The sequence below is a fragment of the Suncus etruscus genome, chromosome 2 (genome assembly GCF_024139225.1).
Source record: "Suncus etruscus isolate mSunEtr1 chromosome 2, mSunEtr1.pri.cur, whole genome shotgun sequence".
Classification (NCBI taxonomy): Eukaryota; Metazoa; Chordata; class Mammalia; order Eulipotyphla; family Soricidae; genus Suncus; species Suncus etruscus.
This window is the reverse complement of record NC_064849.1, coordinates 38,242,791-38,269,948: the sequence shown is the minus strand read 5'-3', so window position 1 is coordinate 38,269,948 and position 27,158 is coordinate 38,242,791. Positions and strand designations below refer to the sequence as shown.

General features: G+C 36.8%; 1 protein-coding gene and 1 non-coding gene across 2 annotated transcripts in view; both read right to left on the bottom strand.

The window, feature by feature from the left end:
- TXNDC16 (thioredoxin domain containing 16) overlaps positions 1–27,158 on the bottom strand; it is an 81,806-nt gene that overhangs the window by 39,694 nt on the left and 14,954 nt on the right. The window contains exons 5-9 of the mRNA XM_049767086.1: positions 22,642–22,763; positions 16,599–16,689; positions 13,453–13,603; positions 4,203–4,369; positions 2,098–2,158 (exon numbers count right to left, since the gene is read on the bottom strand). Of these exons, the coding sequence (XP_049623043.1) occupies positions 2,098–2,158; positions 4,203–4,369; positions 13,453–13,603; positions 16,599–16,689; positions 22,642–22,763 (592 nt within the window). The remainder of the gene's footprint in view (positions 1–2,097; positions 2,159–4,202; positions 4,370–13,452; positions 13,604–16,598; positions 16,690–22,641; positions 22,764–27,158) is intronic.
- LOC126002324 (U1 spliceosomal RNA) lies at positions 4,476–4,639 on the bottom strand. The gene has a single exon (XR_007493066.1). It is a non-coding gene; the product is annotated as a U1 spliceosomal RNA (small nuclear RNA).

The window sequence follows — 27,158 nt, the reverse complement described above, 5'->3', positions numbered from 1 at the left end:
CCTTGCAAGCAGCCGATCCAAAACCAAACGTGGTTGGTTCGAATCCCGGTGTCCCATATGGTCCCCCGTGCCTGCCAGGAGCTATTTCTGAGCAGACAGCCAGGAGTCACCCCTGAGCAACGACAGGTGTGGCCCAAAAACCAAAAAAAAAAAAAAAAGAAGAAAGACTAAAATAGGATGATCTCACTTATTCATGATATATAAAATAATTGGATAGAAAATGTTAACATAGTAAGGGGATTGGAATTCTAATTCACCCTTGACCCTAGAGCTTAGGGCAAAGGACAGAGAAAATAAAAAGAAGGGAAAGATGATGATAAAGAGAGGTAATGAGGGATCAGGGGTTGGGGCTTCACTTATATTGGTGATATGGGAGAATGCTATAACTCAAAAGCAGACTCAATAATACTGGAAACATGAGATAAAAGCTACAACCACCAAACTTTGTAAAGTTACTATCAAGGTGGCAGGCAAGGGGTGGGGAGATTTGGGGATGATGGAGTATGAAAACACTAGTGATGGGAGTTATTTAGTGGCAGAATTAGTGTTGAAATATTATATGCCTAAAACACAATTATCAATAACTTTGTAAATCATACTTTTGGTTTTTTTTAATCATAAATCAGTTTTTAAACTATTTGGCAGCATATATACATATAAACCAAGTTGTTAGCACATTTACATAAATATTTCGTTGTTTGTCATTTAATAGATTTTAATAATTAAGAAAAGAGAGGTATTAACAGTGATTTACAAAGTAAATAAAAATGTCCAACAGGGGGGCCGGGAAGGTGGCGCTAGAGGTAAGGTGTCTGCCTTGCAAGCGCTAGCGTAGGACGGACCACAGTTCGATCCCCCGGTGTCCCATATGGTCCCCCCAAGCCAGGAGTGACTTCTGAGCGCATAGCCAGGAGTAGCCCCTGAGCATCAAACAGGTGTGGCCCAAAATCCAAAAAAAAAAAAAAATGTCCAACAGGGGCAGGAGCACAGTGGGTAGGGTGTTTCCCTTGCATGAGGCCTACCAGGATTCTATCCCTGCCATCACTCCCAGATGGTCTCCTAAACCTGGCAGAAGTAATTTCTGAGTGTAGTGCGAAGAGTAACTCCTCAGGGTGCTGGGTATGACCCAAAGAACAAACAAACAAAATAAACAAATCTCTAAAAAATTAGTAATTAATAGTTATTAAAGACATGCAAATTAGGGGGCCGGAGAGATAGCATGGAGGTAGGGCGTTTGCCTTTCATGCAGAAGGTCATCGGTTCGAATCCCGGCGTCCCATATGGTCCCCGTGCCTGCCGGGAGCAATTTCTGAGCATGGAGCCAGGAGTGGCCCCTGAGCACTGCCGGGTGTGACCCAAAAACCACAAAAAAAAAAAAAAAAAAAAAGACATGCAAATTAAAACAACTTTTTTTCACAGAAAAAATCTTAAAATGGTAATGCTCAGTATTAGAAAGTATAAGTGAAAAATAAGGACTTCTAAATACTGCAGTAAAATTATAGCTTTTCTGGAGGGAATTATGAAAATATATAAAAACCCTTAAAATTTTCATGTGTAGGAACAGAGAGTTAGCACAAGGGTTGAGGCACATTCTTAACATTCTTTGCATATGGGGAACCCAGTACTCAGGGCCTGAGCAGCACTGCATTTCTGGGTCACTATATTGAACTGGTTGTCCAAAAATCACCTGGAGGGAGCTTCTGGGTCTTCTGAGACTAATTTGGAGTCACCCAGGTAACACAATTTTTTTTTCTTCTGACCAACATCCTTTCATAAACTTTGCTATGTAAAAAGAATCAGTGATGCGCAAAGGCTGGCATCATAACCCAATAACAAGTAATCAAATAAAATTTTAGGTACAAATTAAAAATTAAACTTATAACCTAATCCTAATTTTTAAAATATATCTGTATTATGTATGTTTTATTAAATATATATGTATTAAAATTAAAAAAGTGATAAATTAAAGAAATTATATCAAAAAGTAACCAAATAATTGAATAGTTATTAAATATAGTATGCATATATTACTTTGGACAGTGTGCATCAAACTTTCTTTAAATAAATACACATTGTAAACCAATACACAAAACTAACCTCTTCTGCTCTTTTGAAGATCACATTGGCATGCTGAGGAATGTTCACACCCAAAGAGTCCCTTTTCAAAAGGAAAAAAAATACTTGTTAATGATAATATAAATAATATTAAGAAATCCAGATGTCAATCTAAAATAAGACTATACGTTTTTGCCTTAAAAGATTGTAAGCAGGAGCCGCCGTGGTGGCTCTAGAGGTAAGGTGTCTGCCTTGCCAGCACTAGCCTAGGACGGAACACGGTTCGATCTCCCCGGCGTCCCATATGGTCCCCCAAGCCAGGAGCGATTTCTGAGCTCATAGCCAGGAGTAACCCCTGAGCGTCATCGAGTGTGGCCCAAAAACCAAAATAAATAAATAAATAAATAAATAAAAAGATTGTAAACAGGGGCCAGAGAGATAGCATGGAGGTAAGGCATTTGCCTTTCATGCAGGAGGTCATTGGTTCGAATCTCGGCACCCCATATAGTCCCCAGTGCCTGCCAGGAGCAATTTCTGAGCCTGGATCCAGGAATAACCCATGAGCACTGCCGGGTGTGACCCAAAAACCAAAAAAAAAAAAAAAAAAAAAAAGATTGTAAACAGATGTTTGCACAGGACCAGCTCTTACCTCAAAAGAGAAGTAAACCAAGCAATGAAAAATCACTGACTGTGCAGCAGACAGCTGGCAATATCAGGAGGAGAGGAAGGACCAACTCCTTTCTCTGCCAAATCCATGCCTACTGCATCTATCACTCACTAGTACCACTTTGCCTATGTCCCTGCCTCACCACTTCTCAATGATTCTCTTCAGGAACACCAATCTGACCAAGCTTCAGGTACACCTGTATTTGGGCTGATACCACCGGGGCTTTTTTGGGAGCGAAGTATGGGTACCCTCTCCCTTCTTCCAGGAGTCCTGGCAGCTGAGAACACATCCCACAAAAGCCGCAGAATCAGTAATAGTGCTTTGAATTCCTGGACAACTTCATTTATTTGATGCAGTCATTTCTATAGTAACAAACCAATTTAACATAATGGACAGCTAATAACAAGAGCTTACTAAACCCTGCCATTGTATTCATGAATTTATTGGAAATAAAATAATTTTCACAAATTAGTATGCCACTGTACTTTTTCCTTTCTTTTTTACATTTTTTTCTTCTCTTCCCTTTTCTTTTTTAGTTTTTATTTCTATAACAACTTGGTTCTCATTTATCTGGAAACAAATGTATTAAGATCAACTATGTCGGGGCCAGAGAGATAGCATGGAGGTAAGGTGTTTGCCTTTCATGCAGAAGGTAATTGGTTCAAATCCCGGCATTCCATATTATCCCCTGAGCCTGCCAGGAGCGATTTCTGAGCGTGGAGCCAGGAGTAACCCAAAAACCAAAACAAACAAACAAACAAAAAAAAACAACTATGTCAACTACATGATGCTTTTTCTTTAAATAAATAATTTACAAATAAGCAATTAACAAATAAGTAATTACAATTAGATGAGCCTAAAAACTTTTTCATATAAATTCATATCAGATTGCTAATATTTACTAAATCGACAGTTTTATTTAGTAAAGTTTAAAGGTCTACATTTTAATCAAGCTTATAATGATGTAAGACTCTAGCCCAATAGTTGGTTACATATTTTAGTTGATTAAAAAGTTTATTAGAAGCCTGAGTGATAACACAATGGGTAGTGCATTTGTCTTACATGTGGCCAGCCCAGGTTCGATCCGAGGCATTCAGTATGGTTCCCTGAGCCTGCCAGGAGTAACTCCTGTGAGTCTCTAGATGAGATCCCAACACTTCCCCCAAATTAATTAATTTATCATATTTAAAAATAAAAATATAGGGGGCCGGGTAGGTGGCGCTGGAGGTAAGGTGTCTGCCTTGCAAGCACTAGCCAAGGAAGGACTGTGGTTCGATCCCCCGGCGTCCCATATGGTCCCCCCAAGCCAGGGGCAATTTCTGAGCACATAGCCAGGAGTAACCCCTGAGCGTCAAACGGGTGTGGCCCAAAAACCAAAAATAAATAAATAAATAAATAAATAAATAAATAAATAAAAATATAGTAATGCTTTGCTAAATTAAAATTTTTAAATAGTGAACATTTAGAGTTGTTAAGATACCTTAACAATAGCAGAACTCCTGCTTTTCCAAGAAGACGCCAAGCAATCCATTCTGCAGTTGTTTTATCAGCTTCAATTGTAGCTTGTTGACTAACAATAAAAACCAGTGGTAATCCTAACTGAAGATGAACTGTTGAAACTTGTTCAGGATCTTCATGAACTTCAGTCTTCATTAAAAACAAAAACAAAATGACTTTACTGTGTAATAATGTTCCAACATTTTAATTTAACCCCTCCTAAATCTTTTTTCTCTCTCTTTTTTTTTTTTTTTTTGAGGGGAGAGCACGAATGCAGTCCCCCACTACCACAAATTATGCAGTTGAGTTTCCCACATTTGGGGAAATCGCAGGGGTCAGCACATCTAGAGTGCAATGGATAAGCCTCACCCTGGGAAAACCACCTTCGTAATCATGGTATCTCCCCTGCCAGGTAAGTATTCCCTCCTAAATCTTAATAGTTCATGGGTTGAATAAAAACCAGACTGCAAAATAGAGTTAATATTAAGAGAAATGGTTTTGTAATTTTCCAGAAATATATTCCTAATGTACCTTCATAGGTAAGTATTATAAAACTAATGGATTTTATAAACATAAAGCTGCAACCATAGGGCTAAAGAGATAGTATAGCTGACACAGTTTTGGTTCCTGGCATTCCATAAGGTTCACCAAATAGGAGATACGTCTAACAAACTAAAACAAATAAATTAAGATATAAATTCCTTTATTTAAAATTTTTAACCTTGGAGAAGGAGACAGAGTACAGTCAGATGCTTGCCTCACATATGGCCATCCTGGATATGTGAGCCTGAGAAACAGTATAATGGGTAGGCCTTGACCTTGCATGCAGCTGATCTGGGCTTGATCCCCAGCACCATATATAATCCCATGAACACCCCCAGGAGTGTTCTCTGAGCAGAGAATCATGAGTAAGCCTTGATCACAGCCAGAAGTGATGCAAAATAAAAAATAACCCAGGTTCACCCTCTGCCCTCACATTGTCCCCTGAGCACCACCAGAGGTGATATCTGAGCACAGAACTGGAAGCTCTAAACACTACCAGATGTAGCCCAAAACTTCCCCCTTCCCCAAGATTTATGATTCAATAATGTGTTATAGAATAAATAAAAAGGAATATCTGTATTAAGATAGCAGCTAGAGGATGGGAAAAATAACACAGTGACTTTCAGAACCTGCCTTGCAAGTATACGGTTTCAAATCCATGGTGTCCCACATGTATCAAGCAACTTATTAGCAGGTCTGTTGTTTAAATATGGAATCTACAGTTCCTGGTTGCTATAAGCAATGTCTGGCTGCATACTGTAGCCATGTGTCTGTATATGTGTATGTGTGTATGGATGTATGCGTGTATGTGTTTATGAGTGTAAGCACAAAAAATAATAGATTCAGGGCATGCACAATTTTGTAAAAATATTTGCTACTGCCATACCCATGAACTGCAACCCATCATAAGCATGTGTATGAGCACAAGTGTTAAATCCCCTCAACATCCTGACCATGACATGTGTGTCTCAACTAAAAGCTCAACACCTAGTGAGCATGTGCAATTAAGGAAATATAAACCTTGAGCACTGCAGTTTGTGTGCAAGTATCACAAACTGATGTGTGACCTTGGCAAGAACCAAAGCTTAAAGTGTGCAAACACCACAGCCAGTTATGTGTAAAATGTCTATTATCATGCCATCAAAAACAACAAAGGGAAGGAGGGCAGGGGAAGGAATTTTAAAAATTAAGTGTGTGTACACATATGTGTATATATTCACACAGAGAGACACAAGCACATGTACAAACACATTTAATTTCTTTTTCTCTATACATGCTTGTAAAGCTATAACAGTAGAATTTTATGAGGTAAACATACTTAAGTGAAGAAAAGAAAAGTCAGTAACATTTTACAAGTGGGAGACCAGAACAATAAATGACTTAGAAGAGTAAACAAAGCAAAAATGTAAGCCATCAGAGGAGAGTCTAGAAAAAAAATCAATTCAGCTGCAAATCCTATCATTTCAAAAAGACTGTCAATGCTTGCTATTTCTGGAACTAAGAAAGAAATATAGTAGAACAAAGGGCAGGAAGGCTCTAAAACAAGAAGGAATAAACAGAAAGTTTTGAGAAACAGATAGTCTTCCCTGTATATTCTTTCTCAGTGCTATGATATTAGACAATTGTCCCTCCTCCGAACAGAATATAAATCTGAACTTTAATAAAGCCAAAAGTGCAAGTATTATGCCCAAATCAAGGAAGCTACATAACCAAATGCTGAGAAGGACTTCCTCCCATCTATTCACAGAATGCTAATAGTCAGAGGAGTGAAATATCTTTTTTTGAGGATTCTGTGTAACTCTAGGAAAAGACTAGAAGAAAATAACTTTTTTTTTGGTTGTTGTTTTTGAGTCACACCCAGCAGTGCTCAGGAATTACTCCTGGCTCTACACTCAGAAATCACTCCTGGCAAGCTCAGGGGACCATATGGGATGCCGGGATTCGAACCACTGTCCTTCTGTATGCAACACAAATGCCTTACCTCCATGCTATCTCTCCGGCCCCTAGAAGATAATAACTTTTATGTTCAATAAAAAGTAGCCCAGATCCAACCACCTATGAGCTTAGAGTTGACAAGTCCTATCAACATGCTCAGCATTTCTAATTAGCTGTTTTCATATTCTTAAATCACAAGCTGACATCCAAGCAATAGCAAACATCAGAGGATAGCCTCCAGCATGGAAAGTTAAAAAAAAAAAAAAGGAGTAAATAAAGACTATGAAGAAAGAAGAATAGTTCAAAAATCACTACAACAACCTCAAGAAAATGGGTACTTTGCATCTAAAAGAAGGAGGGAGATTTGGGACATTGGTGATGGAAATGTTACACTGATGAAGAGGGGGTGATTTTTAGATGACTGAATCCCAACCACAATCATGTTTGTAATCAAGGTGTTTAAATAAAAATATTAATTTAAAAAAGAAATAAAATCAATTGAAGAGATAAAATAAATGAAAAAAAAAAGCTGAAGAAATATATCAGAAAGACAAGGTACATGAAAATAAAAGAGAAAGCACAATAATAATAGGAATAGTTCCAAACAAATTTATTCAAATAATAGAAGTTCCAGAAAAAGCAAAGGAGAGAATGGAAGAGATCATCACTAACATAAACACACTGCTTTCCACAAGTGAAGGCCATGAATTGCAAGAACAAGAATGTAGGAATTCACAAGAAGATGCATTTCATGAACTTTCCAATTACTGAGGACTTCTTAAAATCCTAAAACTTGGTGCCTGAGAGATATCATGGAGGTAGGGTGTTTGCCTTGCATGCAGAAAGATGGTGGTTCAAATCCTGGCATCCCATATGGTCTCCCGAGCCTGCCAGGAGCAATTTCTGAGTGTAGAACCAGGAGTAACCCCTGAGCGCTGCTGGGTGTGACCCAAAAACAAACAAACAAACAAAAAAAATCCTAAAACTTTCCAGAGAGAATATTATATTTACATGTGGTAGTCTGAAAAGGTGCAAGATGGCTCCCAAGATTCCTAATGAACAAACCTGGTAGAATGCAAATCTTTTGTGTGTGGGTTGGATTCCTAAGAGAGTAATTCCTTTAATTGGGCTGTGTTATACAAGACTCTGTTGTGGCATACTGGAATGAGAATCTCTTGTTGCCTTTGAAGAAAAAAGCTACAATTTTTTGAGAGGGCCATATGGCTAGAACCTGGAGAAAAAAAAGAATGCATGAGCTGAGAACCATATCAGCCAACAGTCAGCAAGAAGATGGGGAGCTCAGACTAGAAAACACATGGAGCTAAATCATGGCTAAATCCTAATTTCAAAATCCGAAGAGCTTAAAGGAGTATATAAGACTGGTTTTTTCTTTCTATATTTAGAGTTAAGGAGCAATAGGTAATAAGGTTAGAGATTTGGCAAAGGGACAAATCATTAAAAACCATGAATCTCCTTAGAACTTGAGTTTTATTCTATAAATAAAGTGAAGCAATTTAGGAATTGTAAGGATTATTTGAACATGATAATATATGTGTTTTAAAAATATCACTCTGCCAGAAATAGAAAGAATGACCTAATTGGATGAAAAATAGAGGAACTAAGACCACAACAGATACTATTACTAAACCAGTTTTACTATTACTATTACTAAACCAGTGAGATAAAGAGAAATCCAAGACATGTGAATTAAAATATTGGTTTTCAGAATGAAGAATTCAAAAGATACTGAAGATGAAAATCATGTAGGAAAACGAAGATGGTTTTCCAGATTTGTCATGAATAACTGGGTAGTAAATGAAACAAAATTATGAAGAAAGAACAGATGGTATAAAGGACAAAAGTTGAATGTTTGACATGTTCGGTTTAAGAAGACATACATACATCTAATTAGTGGTTACATATATAGGACAGAACTCCAAAGCAAGGTGTGACCTGAAAACTCAGGTTTGAAAATCAGTGTAGTGAATGACAATAACAAATGAGATTAGTTGGAGTTTATGTTCCAAGCATCTGTCAATGTAAGATAGCACCTCCAAACCTGATGAATTAAAATAACAAAGAGTAATTTTGTTCATATATCTATAAGTTCCTAAAGGAAACATATTATGACTAAAAAAGTGGACTAAAAGTTTCACTTTTTAAATAACTCATTCATATGGCTAGCAAGCCCCTGCTGAGATGACCACTCTTGACACCTCTAATCCTCAAATTTCTTCAAGAGAAACTAAATAAAATGAAAGCATCCAAATTGGAATAGAGGAAGCAAAATTATCTCTGTCCAAAGATAATACATCTCTCTTGTATGCAGTAAACCCTTAACATTTTGTTTAATAAAGTTGGAAATTGTGAATTAATTTAGCAAAACTATAGGATACGAGATCAACACTTGAAAAGTAAATGTATTTTTATATACTAACAATGAGGAAACAAGAAAAGAAATTTAAGAAAATTGGGGACCAGAGCAATAGTACAAAGGGTAAGATACTTGCCTTGCCTGCAGCCGACCTGGGTTCAACCTATGGTATCCCAAGCACTGCCAGGAGCAATTTCTGAGGGCAGAGCCAGGAGTTACACTGAGAACCACCAGGTATGCCCCCACCAAAAAAAAAAAATTCAATGGTCAGGAAGATAGTTCACCACCCTTCCCCACACACCTGGTTTGGTGTTTGGAAGCTAACTTTGGTTTGGTGCTGAGTACTGGAATATGGAGAACAGCAGGGAAAGGGGAGACTAAAAGCAGCACTAAATTGAACTTGAAGTTCTCATGCTGTCATCTTCCCAGGCCCATAAACAGGGTACTCACTCTTTAAAGACATATTAAGAAATTTTATTCTATTTGATATTATAAGAATATAACATATTCTTATATTAGATTATATTCAATATTAGAGATATTTGCATGCTCATATTTGTTACGTCACTGAAGATATGAAAACTAAACTATCCATTGTGAATAACTAAAATAAGGTAAATATATATTATATAAAAAGAAGAAAATTCTAGCCAAAAAATTCTTACATAATTCTATTTATATAAGGTCTCTAAAGTAATCATACACATGAAGGAGAAAGAATAAAGTTCATAGAAAAGACTAGAGGAGGGGCCAGAGCAATAGAACATTTTGCCTTGCATGCAGCTAACCCAGGACAACCTGGGTTAGATCCCTGGTGTCCCATATGGTCCCTAGAGCCAGGAACATTTTTTTTTTGGGGGGGGGGGGGGCACACCCGGTGATGCTCAGGAGTTACTCCTGGCTATGCACTATGCACTTCTGGCTATGCGCTCAGAAATCACCCCTGGCTTTGGTGGATCATATGGGACACCAGGGATCAAACAGTGGTCCATCGTAGGTCAGCTGTGTGCAAGGCAAACACCCTACCACTGTGCTATCATTCACTTCATGCCTGTCAGGAGCATTTCTGAGCGCATAGTCAGGAGTAACCCCTGAGCATCACCAGTGTGGCTCAAAAACCAAAAACGAAAAAAAAAAAAAAAAAAAAAAGAAAAAACCAGAGGAGAGCAATAGGAATTTGCTTTTCAATGCTCAGTTGTAGACAAGCAAGATAGAAAGTTCTAGGTAAAGAGTAGTAAAACAATTTACTTGTAATTAACAAAAGCATACCAGAAATGTATGAATTTTTAACATAGTTAATTCACATATTTGTTTCTGCAATTTTTTGTTTGTTTGGGGAGCCACACCCAGCAGAACTCAGGACTTACTCATGGCTTGCACTCAAAGATAACTCCTGGAGGTGCTTAGAGGACCAAATAGGGTGCAGGAATCAAACCAAGTGGACCACATGCACGATAAACACTCTATATGTTGTACTATCACTCCAGACCTTATTTCTGAAACTTTAGAAACCAGATTCTTGCTATATAATGTTATAAAATGCCATGAGTCCTCAGGACTTTAATATATATATATATATATATATATATAAAAGGCAGACTAAAATTATTTAAGTGTCTTGTGCTGAGAGAAACATCTAGATAAACATAAAAAATTAATAAACATTTTAGTAAATAAATTACATAGTATATGTCAATGATTCTATTTTTACACATAAGACATGCATTTGAAGATTCTTCATGGTATTCCGATAAAAGCTTTTTTCTAGCTATAAGAACAAACTGTGCCCATTAGAGAAAATTATGAACATTCCAAAATGTTCTTGATATTAGCCAACAAGACAGTAATTGAACCACATCCCTGTCTTTTTTCTTTGTTGAGAACCTTAAGAATAGTCCTACAATAAATGGATGTCTGCCAGAATCCCACTTTGTCTATTTTAGATTAAAACCAACTTAATATTTCTATGCTCAACATTTATTTTCAGTTTATTAGGATTAAAATGGAAGCCCCATCATGACTATAACAGTTGTTCATTATTTCTACAATAATTTAATGTCCAAGTACACATCTATAAACACAATATAAACCCAGATGCCAAAATTTAATTTATAAAGAAATCTGAATTTCAATTTCTATTTGTATTAATCTTTATAAATCAGGTAAACACACAAAGCTATTTGTATCCTGAACCCAGGGGCCTTTCAGTTTTAAAACCATCTTATTAACAACACAAAACCCTATGATTGGATCTCAAAAATCTGTAAATAGATTGATATGGAAGATAATAAAGGACAGATGAATGAGTGATGAAAGATGATGGGTCATCAATGTGGCTATGAGAAAAAAATAATAAAATGGTTCAAAGCAAACTACTACTAATTCTTATAAACAAAACTTGTAAGAAATCATTTAATTTAGATAATAATTTAAGACTTCCATCATGTCTTTTAACAACTCATTATATTTACATCATATATGTACATAATTGATTTATTATAATTTTCAACATAAGATATTTCCTAAAGAAGTCTCTTAAAATGAAGAAAATTCAACAAAAAAACCTATAAATCATTCAAGTCTCATATTTGGGTTTTTTTCGTCCGTGAACTTCAAATAAGGTTAAAAAGGGATAAGGAAATAGTTCAAGTGATAGAGTACATGCCTAGCAAGTTCTAGGCCATGTTTGAGTCCCTACTATATAGCTACTAGGTACTACCAGGCATGGCACCTATACAAAACAGCAGGATCTTAACCAATAATACAGAGGGTAGGGAGTTTGCATTGCATGCAGCAGGCCTGGATCTGATCCCTGGCATCCCATATGGTCCTTCGAGATTGCAAGGAATGATGTCTGAGAGAGGAGTCAGTAGTAAACAGTGAGTACCACCAGGTGTGGCTCCTCAAAACAAACAACAAAAACAAGGACATTATAATAACAACAAAAACAACAACAAAAACAAGGGCATATGGCCCATATTTTTTTTTTTTAAGTACAGCAGTAAAGTGCTTGCTTTGCACAAAGACAACCTAGGTTTAATTCCCAGCTCCCCATATGGTACCCCAAACCCCAGCAGGTGTGATCTCTAAACAAAATTGGGCATGGCTCCCCAAAACAAAATCAAATACAACTAAAAAAAAATCAAATATCTTGCTATCCCCAGATAGACATTATATGTAGAGGCCTGCATTTGAACCCAACAATAATGCCTTAGCACTGCAGGCAGGGCCACTGAGTGTCAATAGAAGAGGCCTCTGGAAACCTTGAGTACTGCTGGGCAGGCAGTGAGGCAGAGTGGGTGTGGAGGGAAGAAAATATTAAAAAATAATACTTCTTACTATAAAGTAGCACATATAATACATGCTCAGTAACCATTCATTCATCCCTTTTTCTAAATGCATAGATTTAACTTTATGGATACAGAAAGAACTTGTATGACTGTCATCTAACAGTTCATTTTTGAATGATGGAATTAGGCAGTTTTAACAAACTTTTTTTCCCTTTTCACTTTACTGTAATATTGTCATTATTTCTTGTACATATGCATCTCATGAATAAGACGAGCCAGAATTTATACATGCAAAGGAAAACTCAACTCTTAGAGACAGAAATCTGCTATCAATAAAACTTACTGGTCTCTAGAAAATTTTTCCAATCTAACATTAAGACAAGTAGGAGACCAGAAATGCCAATGTTTCAATATTTACTAGCACTTACATAGTAATCAAAACATTTCTGAAAGAGGTCATTTCTTTCTTTCTTTTTTTTTTTTTTTTTGGTTTTTGGGTCACACCCAGCAGCGCTCAGGGATTACTCCTGGCTCCACGCTCAGAAATCGTTCCTGGCAGGCTCAAGGGACCATATGAGATGCCGGGATTCGAACCAATGACCTTCTGCATGAAAGGCAAACGCCTTACCTCCATGCTATCTCGCCGGCCCCAAAAGAGGTAATTTCTTAACATTCATACAGTCTTTGTGCTCTGAGAGTGGTTACAATTCATTACAATAACTGCCACAGATGATTTTTACTCACACAATGCATTATTTGGGTTTCAAGGTGACATCTCAAGAAACTAAAATATTATATCTTCCATTTTAACCTTAAAAAAGAACAACTGCTAAACTCCCCTAAATGAAATAAGTCCAAGGAAGAAAGATATAGGTCACCGAATTAAATGCATATCTATAAATGCTAGTTTTTTTTTTTTATGTATTAAGTAATTCATTAAAATTAGGCACAGAAGGGAATCTTGGACAATGGTGGAAGCATTCTGACACAGGTGTTGAGGTTGAAGTTGAAATACTGTATGCCTGAAGCTGTATCTTTATGATATTTTAAATTCTCTAAACAAAAATTGAAAAAAAAAGTTAGACACATACCAGCAGTGGTGCTTCCATTATCTTAATAAATCGATGAATGTTCAGTGTAGTCAATGACTGTTCCATTAGTGTCCTTCTACATTGCTGGGTCAAGTCCAAGACTGGTTTACAATGAAAAAAGTAGAAATGTGCATGTTCTATATCTTCAGAACTGCATATTAAAAATAGAGACAGACCATTTAAAGTTTAACTGTAGTTGTTTTTTTTTATCATCTAGAAAGACATAACATCAAATCTCTTTGCCTTATGTCTCATGCTTTTGAATTAATATTGCAGGAAAAGAGTACATAACATCAAAATAAAAAACCCTAGGCAAAAGGAGAGGATGAATAATATTAAATAAAATTAATCATTAAGATTTTTACCAAACTTCATGAGTTGTATATGCAATTTTCCTAAGTTCTTTCATGTGACAGATTCTACAGTAAGCTACAGGCAGGTCCATGCAGTGTTTTAAATAAGAGGCTATCATTTTGAGGGCAATGCTATTATCTTCAAATAGTTGCTATTCTAGAGCTATGCTAAATAAAGCTTAGTAACACAAATTTTCTAGGTTTAATTTAAACCAAATCTGTCTTGAATAAACTTCAGCTAAAACATACCTTAAGATAGAAACCATGTGATATTCTGTGGGAGTTTATGAATTTGTAACTAAAATATTACAAAACACAGAACATACAATTTGTAATTTGATTCTGGCAATTCCTTTCAATATAAGAATTCAAAGATAAACTTATAGTGGGTGAGTAGGATTTGCCAAAATTAAAATAACATTTCAATCAACTCCATCTGGCATTCATAGAGTTTGGTAGAATAATATTTTTAAAGTATTATTTTAATTACTGATAAATGCTTAAAACAACTCCAAAGGTCTATATTTAATTACAGAGTAAATTCTAATAGTTTCAATGATTAAAGAAATATATTATCAAAGATGTACATAATGCCTACTGTATGTCAGGCACTATGTAAAAATGATATCTTAAGATGAATTAAATAATTCGATTCTTTAAGGGCCTTAGAATAAAGAAAATATATTTTGTCAAACAATGAGTAAATAGCTTATATATAATTATACTAAAAGTACTATGAGGAATATAAAAATACTTCATTCTGCCTCAAAGTGTGGAAGAGAAGGAAAAAGAAAGGAAGATAATCAAAATTTACAAGTCATAAGGAAGAGAATAACTTTCTCAATCTGATAAAAACAAGTGTGTATTTTAGACAAAGGCAGTACACATCCTAGCATTGAAGTATGAAAGTTCACATCTACACATCTCAAGAGAGCAGACGCAAGTGACATGTGCTCAGGCACCATATGCATGGATGGCAACACACATCTGCAAGTGTTGCACACATGTGAGAATGACTGTATTTTTGAATTCACAATCCTTCCCTCTCATACTCATACCATTTATGACTCCTAAACATCACATTATACATTAGGATTCAAACATTTTGAAGATTCAAATATCTCATATATTATCTACTCAAAAGTATATGGAAACAGGGTAAGTAAATATGTTAAAGTCTCAAAGGAAGACTTCACTGAAATTATAAAGTGGAAACTAGACAAGAAAACAAAGATGTAAGTTATTCTGTTTAAGGGAAAGGAATACAGTACTGTTGTCATACATCTGTAAAAACACTTCACTTTTCTTAATATCCTTATTTAAGCAGCATGGTTACAAACATGTTTGTAGTTGGGTTTCAGTCATAAAAAAGTAGACCCCCTTCACCAGTTCAACTTTTCCTCCACCAATGCCCCCCATTTTCCCTCCTCCCCACACCCGGCCTGTCTTCAAGACAGGCATTCTATTTCTCTCACTCACTACCATTGTCATGATAGTTGTTGGTGTAGTTATTTCTCTAAGTGCACTCACTGATCTTTGTGGTAAGCATCATAACATGGACTGGTCCTTTCAAAGCTCATTTCTATTTTCTCTGGGTATTATTACCATACTGTCTTTTATTTTTCTTAAATTCCACAGATGAGTGAGCCTATTCTCTCTTTTTCTCTCTCTCTATCTTTCTCATTTTACTCAGCATAATAGTTTCCATGTCCATCATATATAGGAAAATCTCATGACTTCATTTTTCCTGAGAGCTGCATAGTATTCCATTGTGTTTTCTTTAGCCACTCATCTGTTGTCTGGCATCTGGGTTGTTTCCAGATTCTGGTTATTGTAAATAAAATCACTTTACTTTTTCCTTTCACCTTCTGTAAGTTAATTTGCACAATTACCCTTAATTATTGTCAACCCTGACCCCCAGATGATTTATGTTAAACTGGCTAATAAAAGTGGCAAGGAAAGCAGCAGTGAGTGAAAAGTTGGCTGACTCAATAAAATCCAAGACACTGCTCAGCACCCATTGGCTGAAATGAACCTGTTCCCATGATGACTCTGATTTCTTGTGGTAAACTGTATGTTGAGACCACACATATTACATAGTACAAGAGGTTAGAGTGCACTCAGCACCTCAGAGCATCACTGGAGTTTGGAAAAGTTATCTAGCACCACGGTGTCAGAGCAGTACCACATTCTTGCGTCCTGTTGACTGGTAGGCCCCCCAAAAACCACAAACATCAAAAACAAACATAAGTAGCCTGTACTTACGATGATTATGATAAGTCAGAGAGTACAATGATAAAAAAACTTCTCAAGGTTAGTTATGAAAACTATTATTTTATCATTTATCATTATGTGTCATCTATTCCTAAAATATTTTCATTTGGCCACTGAGGGATTACAACTGTGGTCTGCTCATATTGTCTTCATTCACCTTAGTTTAACATTCTTCTTTGTTTATCTTGAGGTCACACCTGGTGGTGCTTATTCCAGAGATCACTTCTGGCAGTACTTGAGGGACCTTCTAGGGTGCCAGGGATTGAACCCAGGTCAGCCGCGTGCAAGGTAAATGCCCTACCTGTTGTACCATGGCTCTGGCTGTAACATCCTTTCTGTACTCATACATTCAGACTTATTCAATAAATGATAGTAATGAAAGGGATTTCAACTTTCACTTAAACTTCACACCAACTTGAATATTCTGTTAGGTAGTTCCACACTGAAAATATGGTGGAAATCGTGAATAAGGAGAAATATGAGAACTTAAATTTATGAATATATGCATCTTATACATACCCTATACTCTCCAAAAGAGCAATTTCTGTGGTTAAGACAAATTGATATGTGGTCCCATACACAAAAGCAGCTTCCATGACAGCTCTGTGCTCTGACAAAAAGATAAGGGAATTGAAGCAAGGAATTAGTTTATGACTACAAATAAACATCTACAATAAATCGTATCTATTGTCATACATCTGTAAAACCACTTTTCTTTTTCCTTTCACTTTTTTTGACTTAATTAGCACAAGTACCCTTAATTGTGCCAAACCTGACCTTCAGGTGTTTTATGTTAAACTCTGGCTATAATAGTGACAAGGGAAAGCAGCAGGAAAAGAAGCTTGACATCCCCTGGCCAAAAATGCATTTTCTCCCATGATTGTGTCTGATATCTTGAGCAAAACTGTAAGCTGAGACCCCACAGAATAGACCCCACAGACTTATCCTTACCTTTAAGATCTGTTATACTTAAAGAAAGATCTTTTTGTTGGTTTTCCAGTTGAGAAAAAGTAGTAATTAAATAAATAACAAAAAGTCTATTTCAAAATAAGAAAAAAATAAAAGCAAATATAAAATAAATTACACTTGGGGTTGGAGAGATAGTACTATGAGAAGGGTGCTTGTCTTGCATGTAGTTGACCTGGGTTTCATTTCCCGGCATCCCATATGACTCCCTGAGCATTGTCAGGAGTAATTCCTGGGGACAGAGCCAGGAGTAAGTAACACTTGAACAGCATGGGTGTGGCCCCCCTCAAAAAAAAAGTACAACTGCTAATAGTTGTGATAATCTCTTCATAGAGATAAGAAAAAAAATGAGGGCCCGGAGAGATAGCACAGCGGCGTTTGCCTTGCAAGCAGCTGATCCAGGACCAAAGGTGGTTGGTTCGAATCCCGGTGTCCCATATGGTCCCCCGTGCCTGCCAGGAGCTATTTCTGAGCAGACAGCCAGGAGTAACCTCTGAGCAAAACCGGGTGTGGCCCAAAAACCAAAAAAAAAAAAAAAAAAAAAAAAGAAAAAAAATGAGTCCACCACATATGTCAATATGCCATATTATACATATGTATATGTCTGTATATTATTTCTTATTTATTTTTTAACCAAACTGATTTGTATAAAAACATAATTCTACAAGGCACTTTAAAAAAAGTTTCTCTATTCTTTTGGAAGGGTGAGCCACACCCAGCAATGCTCAGGGGTTACTTCTGGCTCTGCATTCACACAAATCATTCTTAGCAGGCTCAGGAGACAATATAGGATGCTGGGGATCAAACCTGGGTTGGTTCTAAGTTGGCCGTGTGCAAGGCAAATGCCCTACCCACTGTGCTATAGCTCTGGCCCCTAGTTTCTCTATTCTTTTTTTCCTGAACTCTCTATTCTTTTTTATTTAATTTTTTTTATTTTGGTTTTTGGGTCACACCCAGCAGTGCTCAGGGGTTACTTCTGGCTCTGCCCTCAGAATTGTTCCTGGCAAGCTCGGGGGACCACATGGGATGCCAGGATTCAAACCACCATCCATTCAGAATCGGCTCAGTGCAAGGCAAATGCCCTACTGCTGTGCTATCTCCCCGGCCCCTGGTTTCTCTAGTCTTGCCCAAATACTAATCCAAAAGAAAACTACATTCAACTTTATTGGTGTTTCATTTGATATTTACTCCCAACTTTCTATATGACAGTCATATACTCTTACTTCCTACTATATTTTCTAAACTTTAGTATTGTCTAGTAAGTCCCATATAAAAGGTAATTAAAGTATCTATTAATAGGATAATAAATTTTCTCTTTTCCAAAACCTAATTACACAAATATATGCACTTATGTGTAACTCAATAGTTTTCCATCAGAATAGTCAATATTTAAATTGTTATGACTCAATAATATTTACAAATTAAATATATATGCAAAATAAATAAATTTCCTTTTACTCACTACAGTTTTAAGTACCTTGTCTTGTTTTTATTTGAGTTTGTTTCTAATTTCTTCGTCAATCCTTTAATATTTTAAATATAGCAAATACACTATTGATTTCTTCTTTCTGGAGACATTTCTGCAAAGCCTTCTGATTTGTTCCATTATAAATTTAGTTGACCTCTTACAGTTATTATTCTGGGAACTCCTTCAATATCCTGGGGAATCTCTTATTCTCTCTTGTGTTGTACTTCGGCCTATTACCCACATCTACTTGACTATCTGTTTCTTTACTCTCATTTTTTAGCATCTTTTTTGAGAAGATATATAGAATACACCTATTCTTGAACCCTGCAATTCTGAAAGTGCCTTTATTTCCTGACTAAAAAATTGTCTACAGACTTCTAGGTTCAAAGTGTTTCTCCTGAGAATTTTGAAAGCACGACTTGATTTCCATTTCTGCAACTCAGAAGTAGAATACTGTTCTAATTCTTGATCCTCTAACTGAAAAAATCTTTTCCTGAAAGATCTTGAAATGGTATATCAGGTATTCTAAAATTTCAAAGTTATGTTCTTTAATATGGTTCTACATTTATCTGTTATCCTCAGACTCAATAGGCCTTATAATTTGAAAGCTCAAATACCGTCCTGCTGGGAAATTTTCTTAAATCTTTCCTTGAAGATTCCTCTTCTTTGTGTTTTTACTTTCCTTTCTCCTCCTTAATGAAGTAGCAGGCCCCTTGACAATAAATTTTTGGAAGTCATAAAATTCAAGAAATATTTGGAAGTTGTTTCACTCAGTCCTCCAGCACTTGAAATCAATTAGTATTAAGTGCAGCATGGCTGTTGCCTTAACAAGTTTGGTTAGAAATTTAGTCTTTTCATTTTGTAGGAGCTTTGGCAGACTATGAATTCTGGTCTCACCAGATACAGATACATTCCTGGCAAGATCTTGGTGGGCTAAGTAAGAAGGTAGCAGAATTTTCTATCTGTCGCTAACTTATATAGCAGTACAGTACCAGGTGAATTTAGTCCATCACTTTCAATTTCACCCATTAAACAGCTAGCCAATCAAAAAAGAAAGAAAAGATTGTACCTCTGAAAATACTTGTGTAAATTCAAGAAACTCTGAAGTGTCACCCAAGGATTTCTTAGTGAAAGAATCTATTAAGTGATAGAAAAATCCAACTGCCTGAAATCACATAGACATACACACATATATACATATACATAAATGTACATATGTAAAATGATATGGCTAGAGATAGAAGGCAGCAGATAAAAGAAACCAGCCTCCCCCCCCCCCTCTCTCTCTCTCACACACACACACATGGTATATTCAGGCAGATACTAAGCAGAGTCTCACAATGTGTACCATAGTAATGGTCAGAGATGAGGAAAGTCAGGACTGGATGACAGGAACTGATAGGTTACAGTGTGAAAGAGGCCTAGTAACAAGTACAGAGCAGAGGGATCTCATCCACATTCATGTAGCAGAGGTCAAAAACTAGTAAAGCCAGGACAGGCCAATGGTTCAGGGACAAGACTTTGGCCATCATATACTGGCCTGTGAGGGACAGGACCAGGAGGTCATACACAGGGGAGTGGATAAGTAAAGGAGTGATAAAGGAGAGGGCTTGGACATCTGATAGGTTCTCACACCCATCTATTTAAACTATACATTCAACTCTACCTTCTTCTTCTTTTTTTTTTAATAGTAAAGTAAAACATGTATTTGGGAAATAATAGGAAGGAAAAAGAGAGAGACAGACAAAAACACATGCACAGAGACAAGATACAGAGAGACACAGAGATAGAGAGAATATGGGTTTCCCTAGAGTGGAAAAAGCAAAGTCCATAATAACCCAAACAGGGCTGTGTATGCCATTTCCATAGAATAGGGAAATGTTCCCTAAAGAAACTATACTACACATCTCAGGGAGAGATGAGGACAAAAGAGCATCTTTTCCTCTGCCAAGTTAGTTTATATACAGTTTTCCCAAACCATCCTCCCACCTCAAGTCTGTTGCTAGGGTGGTTGCTAAGGGGGTGAAATTGGAACCATCATGGTCTTTTGATATTCTTAGTATGGCCTTTGTTCCACAACAAAGTGTAGCTCTCAAGGGTGCCTCTTCTCCAAGGGGGTCCAGCTATGCTGGCCCTGGAATTCTGCATCTCAGTATTTTTCCAGACTCCTTTAGCTGTCTTAGTTCTAAGCAGAATTTATCCCAATATACTTTACCAAGTTCCTACTATTTTTCTGCTGCAACAGTTTCTTTTTCAACATCTTATTCATCAACATGTGGATCATCCAAACCCAAACCAATCCTTTCTTCTAAGCCCATGATGAGCTTTCTGGGAGTGTGTTTGGCAGCAATCCTCAAACTGGGTTAAAGTATTTCTAACTCTGGCTTAGACCAAGTCTTGTATTGGTTTCTCACTGAGCTACTGCAGCTCTATGCTTAGAAATGATCCCCGGTGGGGCCAGAACAATAGCACAGAGGTAGAGCGTTTGCCTTGCACTGGGATAACACAGGACAGACCCTGGTTCAAATTCCTAGCATCCCATATGGTCCTTCGAGCCTGCCAACCTGCCAAGAGCAATTTCTGAGCACAGAGCTAAGATTAACCCCTGAGCACTGCAGGGTGTGATCCAGAGAAAAATTTTAAAAATAAAATAAAATAAAGGAGTGACCCCTGGAGGTGCTCAAGAAACCATATTTGATTCAGAAATTGATCAGGGTCAGTGAAAATTCTAATTTCTTAACCAATGACTGTAAACCTCTCCAAAATTTCATCTATCATTACTATCTCATGTACTCTGATCACTCTGTCTAGAATATATCACTGTCTCCAGGAACTACAGTACTTCTAATTTTCACTTTCCTTACTCTACTCAGGTCCTCGATTCCCTTTAAGTACAACTACAATTCCAGAAATTTCCAAACTATTTCCAGTCTTTCCCATCTTAGTTAACAGGGATTTCACATTATAAGAAGCTCATCACAAAAAAAATCCGAGAATCAATGTCTCTGATCTTTCTCCTCACTCCTCATCCTAATTCAGTTAAGTCTACATCCAAAATACTGCTGCTGGGGCCCTAAGTTTGATTCCCAAAACTGTGTGGTCACCTGAATACTGAATGTCATCTCTGAGCACAAGCTGGGAGTAGTTTTTGTCTGTCTCTCTCTTTTACCTTCCTATTATTTCCCAAATACATGTTTTACTTTACTATTCAAAAAAAAAAAAAACCAAAATATTGCTAAAATTCAAGTTTACTGTCCCCTCCGTTGTTTTAATTTTTTAAACTAATATCTTTATTCATTGTTTTATATTTTGCTTGATCTTTGTTTGCTTTAGTCCACAACCCAAAGTGCTCAGGGGGATAGCCTCCATTGGTAACATTTACACCTTAGTCCAAGCCATCTACCATAATTTCTGACTTCATTATTGCATAACTACTAATTTTCTCCTTATTCTGCCTTAATTGCTCCTTTCTGTATTTTCTAAATATAGAAATTGAATTGAATCCACCAGCATATATTGAAAACCACCAGCATATATTATAAATAGCAAATAACAAAAAATCCAGTCAGTCAAACATTTACCTATATCTATAATCGATAACAAATATCATAGAACGATAAAGACATAAAAATAATAGTTAGCACTTAAAAATGACATAATTAGAAACCATTGGAATTGAGAGGTCTCTACCTCTCTCTCTCTCTCTCTCTCTGTGTCTCTCTCTCTCTCTCTCTCTCTCTCTCTCTCTCTCTCTCTCTCTCTCTCTCTCTCTCTCTCTCTCTCTCTCTCTGTCTTGCCCAAAACCATTTTTCCACTCATTTAGTCCTCAAAGTAACATTAAGAAGTACATGCTATTATTTTCACTATCTTAGTGCCTGGGAAACTGAGAATCACTTGTGCAAGGTGACACCATAGGTAATTGGTGAGGCAAAGAATTTAACCTAGACAGTCTGGCTCCAGACTTCTTGTTCAGCCCCCATTCTATTCTGCCCATTTAAAGGAAAAAAACATACCAATTTACTTAAAATAAGATTGTGGCAAAAATTAAAAAAGCAAAAACTTTTATATGTTCTTCAACATATAGAGGTTCACAGACATAACAAAGATTAAAGTAAAGGTGATATATACCTTGTGTCCCAATGGCTTTTACATATGAAAATGCAATATCTGCTTTCCCCTTCAGAACATTTTCTACATTCTTAAGGTCATCCAGTGTGGCAATATATTTTACTTCATTAAAAAGAAGAGCACTAAAACAAAGAAACAGGTGATTAGTAGAAAAATCAGATATATATACTTTTAATACATATTTGATAAATTAACAGATTAATTTAAAAATTGATTTTTATCCACAAGTTTTCAGTAGTAAAAACCTTGACATTTCAATACTTAATTGGTGTCACTCTTAAAGTCACATTAAGAGAAAATCGAGCCTATGTGAGCTGGAACTCATTCTCCGTCACAACAGTCTCAACATATGTAAGTTGTGTGTACTAACTTGTATCCCAGCCACTATCTCTTTAATATCTCTTAGCCTTGCACACAGGTGGCTTGCCAATATCTAATCCAAAAGTTCCCATTGTATACAGGCCTTTCTAACCCTTACCAAAGCCTCCAACCTACTGCTGCTCCATCAGTCCTCAAATCTACCAAAATTTAGGCAGACTTAATGGCGTTTTAACACAGAATTCTTTGTTGAAAGTTATTCCTTCTGCTTTTTATCATACTTTTGGCTTCAGTTTAAACATCATAATCTCAAAGACTCCATCACTATTGTTCCTATGTAAGTAGGTCCATAACATTGTTCTATTTTATAACTATTTTATGCTTTATCACCAATTTATCGGGAGGGGGCGTGTTAGAGTCTCACCCGGCAGCACTAAAGGGATTACTCCTGGCTCTGTGCTCAGAAATCACTCCTGGCAGGTTCGGGGACTATATGGGATGCTGGGGATCAAACACGGGTTGGTTGGGTTGGCCGCATGCAAGGCAAAAGCAATACCACTGTGCTATCACTCCAGCCCCTTTATCAGCAATTTATAATTGCTTACAGATTTCCTTGTTTTCCCCTACTTCTCTCAGCAATTTCCTCAAGTACATAACACATATTTTATCCTTATATGAAGAATAAAATAGAATAGGCCTTAGTCTTCTATAATGAATAAATAAGCATTTGTTCAATTTATGAGATAAAGCAGGCCAGGAGTTATTTATTCCTACTTTTTTGTTTTTTAGATTTGGGGCCAACATGCAGCAATGTTCAGGATTACTCCTGGCTCTGGACTCAGGAATTACTGCTGGCTGGCTCGGGAACCATATAGGGTGCTAGGGATTAAATTTGAGTCTGTGGAAAGGCAAATGCCTGACCTGCTATACTATTGCTCTGACCTTGATTCCAACTTTTTTGTTGAAGAAATACAAGTATAAATGGTAAAGAGCTTAGATCAGGAGATGATATAGCAGTGAAGAGTGCATGCCGAGCATGCAACCAACCTGGGTTCTATTCTAAATACATAATCAGCCCTGAGGTCATATGAGAGATTATCTCAGCACATAATGCAGGCACCAGAGTGGGCCTGATATGTTCAAAACTGAAGGGCCTAGCAGTTTCATAACCTTCAATCCTTGCACTGAGCTACCGACAGTTGGTCAGGAATAGTTGGTAGGGCCCCTAACCTCGTAATCACCACTTGTGTGAAAGTGCCCCACCACTAGAAAAATAATAAAGAGCTTATGAAAAAAGACATTTAATGAATCAAAAAAAATGGAAGAAAACCCAAAACAAACCTTTTCAATCCCAGACCAGAGATCTTACCACTTGTTCCAGTTTTTCCAAATCATTCTTTCAATTGTAAATTAGATTGATCCTATTTCTTCACACACACACACACACACACACACACACACACACACACACACACACACACACACAAACCCTCCTTTTGTAAATTTCTACTTCTATATAAACTCAAAAACTCCAGAAACATAATTATATTTAATCTGTGTATATGTATGTACATATGTACTTTTGTGTGTCTGCATGTATTTAGGCTAAATTTTATAAAGCACTTTAAAGACCATATATTACATTACGTATTTGCCGGCGTATAAGACGACCCTTCAACCCATGAAAAACTTCCTAAAAGTCAGGAGTCATATTATATGCTGGTATATGGCATGCTGAAACTTGTTCCAGCTTCAGGGACGAGTGATCCGCACCCCTCTTACTTAAGAAGTAACTTACTTTTAAGACTTTTAGGAAGTTTTTTAGGGATCAGCGAGGTGGTGCTAGAGGTTAGGTGTCTGCCTTGCAAGCGCTAGCCAAGGAAGGACCGCGGTTCGATCCCCCGGCTTCCCATATGGTCCCCCCAAACCAGGGGCAATTTCTGAGCACTTAGCCAGGAGTAACCCCTGAGCATCAAACGGGTGTGGCCTGAAAAAACAAAACAAAACAAAAAAGACTTTTAGGAAGTTTTTTTACGGTAGTTGTCCATAATACGTTTGTTTCAAGACCAATCCCAGCACCAAAGTAAAAATCCCTCCATCATTGTCCCCAGATTCCCATCTATTCTCAAGCCTATATATATTCCCTTGGCAGGCAATAAATATTTTATATTGCTTATTTACAGATAAGTGGAAATAAAATTATTCTTTAAAAATATAGTAAGAATATTTATGGAAATTCATGTATCTCACAATGAGGTCATTAAGTCATTGTCAGGTTTGCTAAGTGATTTGTTGCTAGTTGATTTTGTTATTTGTTTTGTTTCTGAACATTATGAGGCTTTGAATCCACACTGATGTATAAACTGATGTGCTTCTACAGGGATGATCATATTGAAAAAAAATATTGGAGTTGTCAAACCGAATTTCAAGCTCTGTGGCTGATAATTATGATTTTTTTGTGGGGCGTTGTTTCTGCTTCCAGGACTTCAGGAAGTACAGAAGAAAGAGGGAGTGCCACATTCTCTCCCAAAATGTACTGAAGATGCCAGTCAAAATACTGGCAAACCTAAAGTTTTGGTGTCTCTACAAAGCTCAGTGTTGAGTTATGAAGCTGGGTCATTGTCGAAGCCTAAATTTTAATTATTTTTTAGAGTTTTGCCAAGCCTATATTATTTAAAATAAGCAAAAATTTTACTCAACTATCTTCAATAAATTAAAGTTTAATCTTAAGGAAAAAAGAGACACTTTTGCTGTAACAGAAGTAATTAAGCTCTTTGATCTCAAGATCCCTTTATATTCTTAAAAATTATTGAGCTCCTCAAAGAAATTTTGTTACACATATCAAAAGTTGCCAAACCATGGGCCGGAGAGATAGCACAGTGGTAGGGCACTTGCCTTGCATATGGCCAACCCGGGAGGGACCCAGTTAGATTCCCGGCACCCATATGGTGGTCCCCCAACCTGCCAGGAGTTATTTCTGAGTGCAGAGCCAGGAGAAAACTGTGAGCACTGCTGGGTGTGGCCCAACAACTAATCAATCAATCAATCAATAAAAATAAAGTTAAAAAAATTACCAAACCAGAAATAACAACAGAAACTTTGTAATGCTTATTAAATAATAAAAACAGTATTGGGGGCCCAAGCGGTAGCACAAGCAGTAGGGCATTTGCCTTGCACGCGCTAACCTAGGACAGACCACAGTTCAATGCCCCGGTCTCCCATATGGTCCCCCAAGCCAGGAGCAATTTCTGAGTGCATAGACAGGAGTAACCCCTGAGTATCACCAGGTGTAGCCCAAAAAGCAAAATAAATAAATAAAACAGCATTGTAGGTGGAGAGAGATATCACAAAGGGCAGAGTGCTTGCCTTGCCTGCATACAACTAAACTGGGCTCACTCCTCAGTACCTCATATGGTCCCCCAAGCCTACAATCCCTGAATAGTCAGGAATAAGTCCTAACTATCACTAAGTACAACCCAAAAACCACTAAAAAAAATTGCAAATTAACTTAACCAATTTTAAAAGAAATTTCCAAAACAAAAGAAAAAATTGAGTTAGAAAACATCAATGTTTTACATGATTGAAAATTTTTTAAATTTGGACTAGATGTAGAACTTCTAATACCTGCTTCTTGAATCTATGACATCAAATATTATTACCTATAAACTGTAAAAAATGTACTCATGAGTGGAAAAATGTCTTAGTATTCTCTTCCTTAAATTTTATTTATTTAAAAAAGAAAATGTATCACATAGTTAACATAGTTCATCATAATACATTTGCTTCCAGAGAAGTGAAAGCAAAGTTATTGAAAAAAATGGAAAGAAAAATAAAATGGTAGAGAAGAAAAAGAAAACATATAGTAGCAATGGCAAGTTCATTTGTGAAAATTATTGTATTATCTGTGAAGTGTCAATATAATAGCAGAAAGTTAAGCTCCTGTTGTTATATGTCCAGTTTGCTAATTGGGGTATTCCTTCAGAGACAACAGGATCAAACAAAAGAAGCTGTCCAGAAAATCAAAGCTACAACACTATAAATTCTAGGGGCATATACTCAGCCGCAAAGTCTGTAAAGAAGGCCCAATTCTAACATGGTGACTATGTTTGTGAGCATGGTCATAGCTGCCAGGCTTTCCCAGAAGAAGGAAGAGGGTGGGACAGGGTTTCCACACTTGCTCCTAAAAAAGTTCTGGTGAT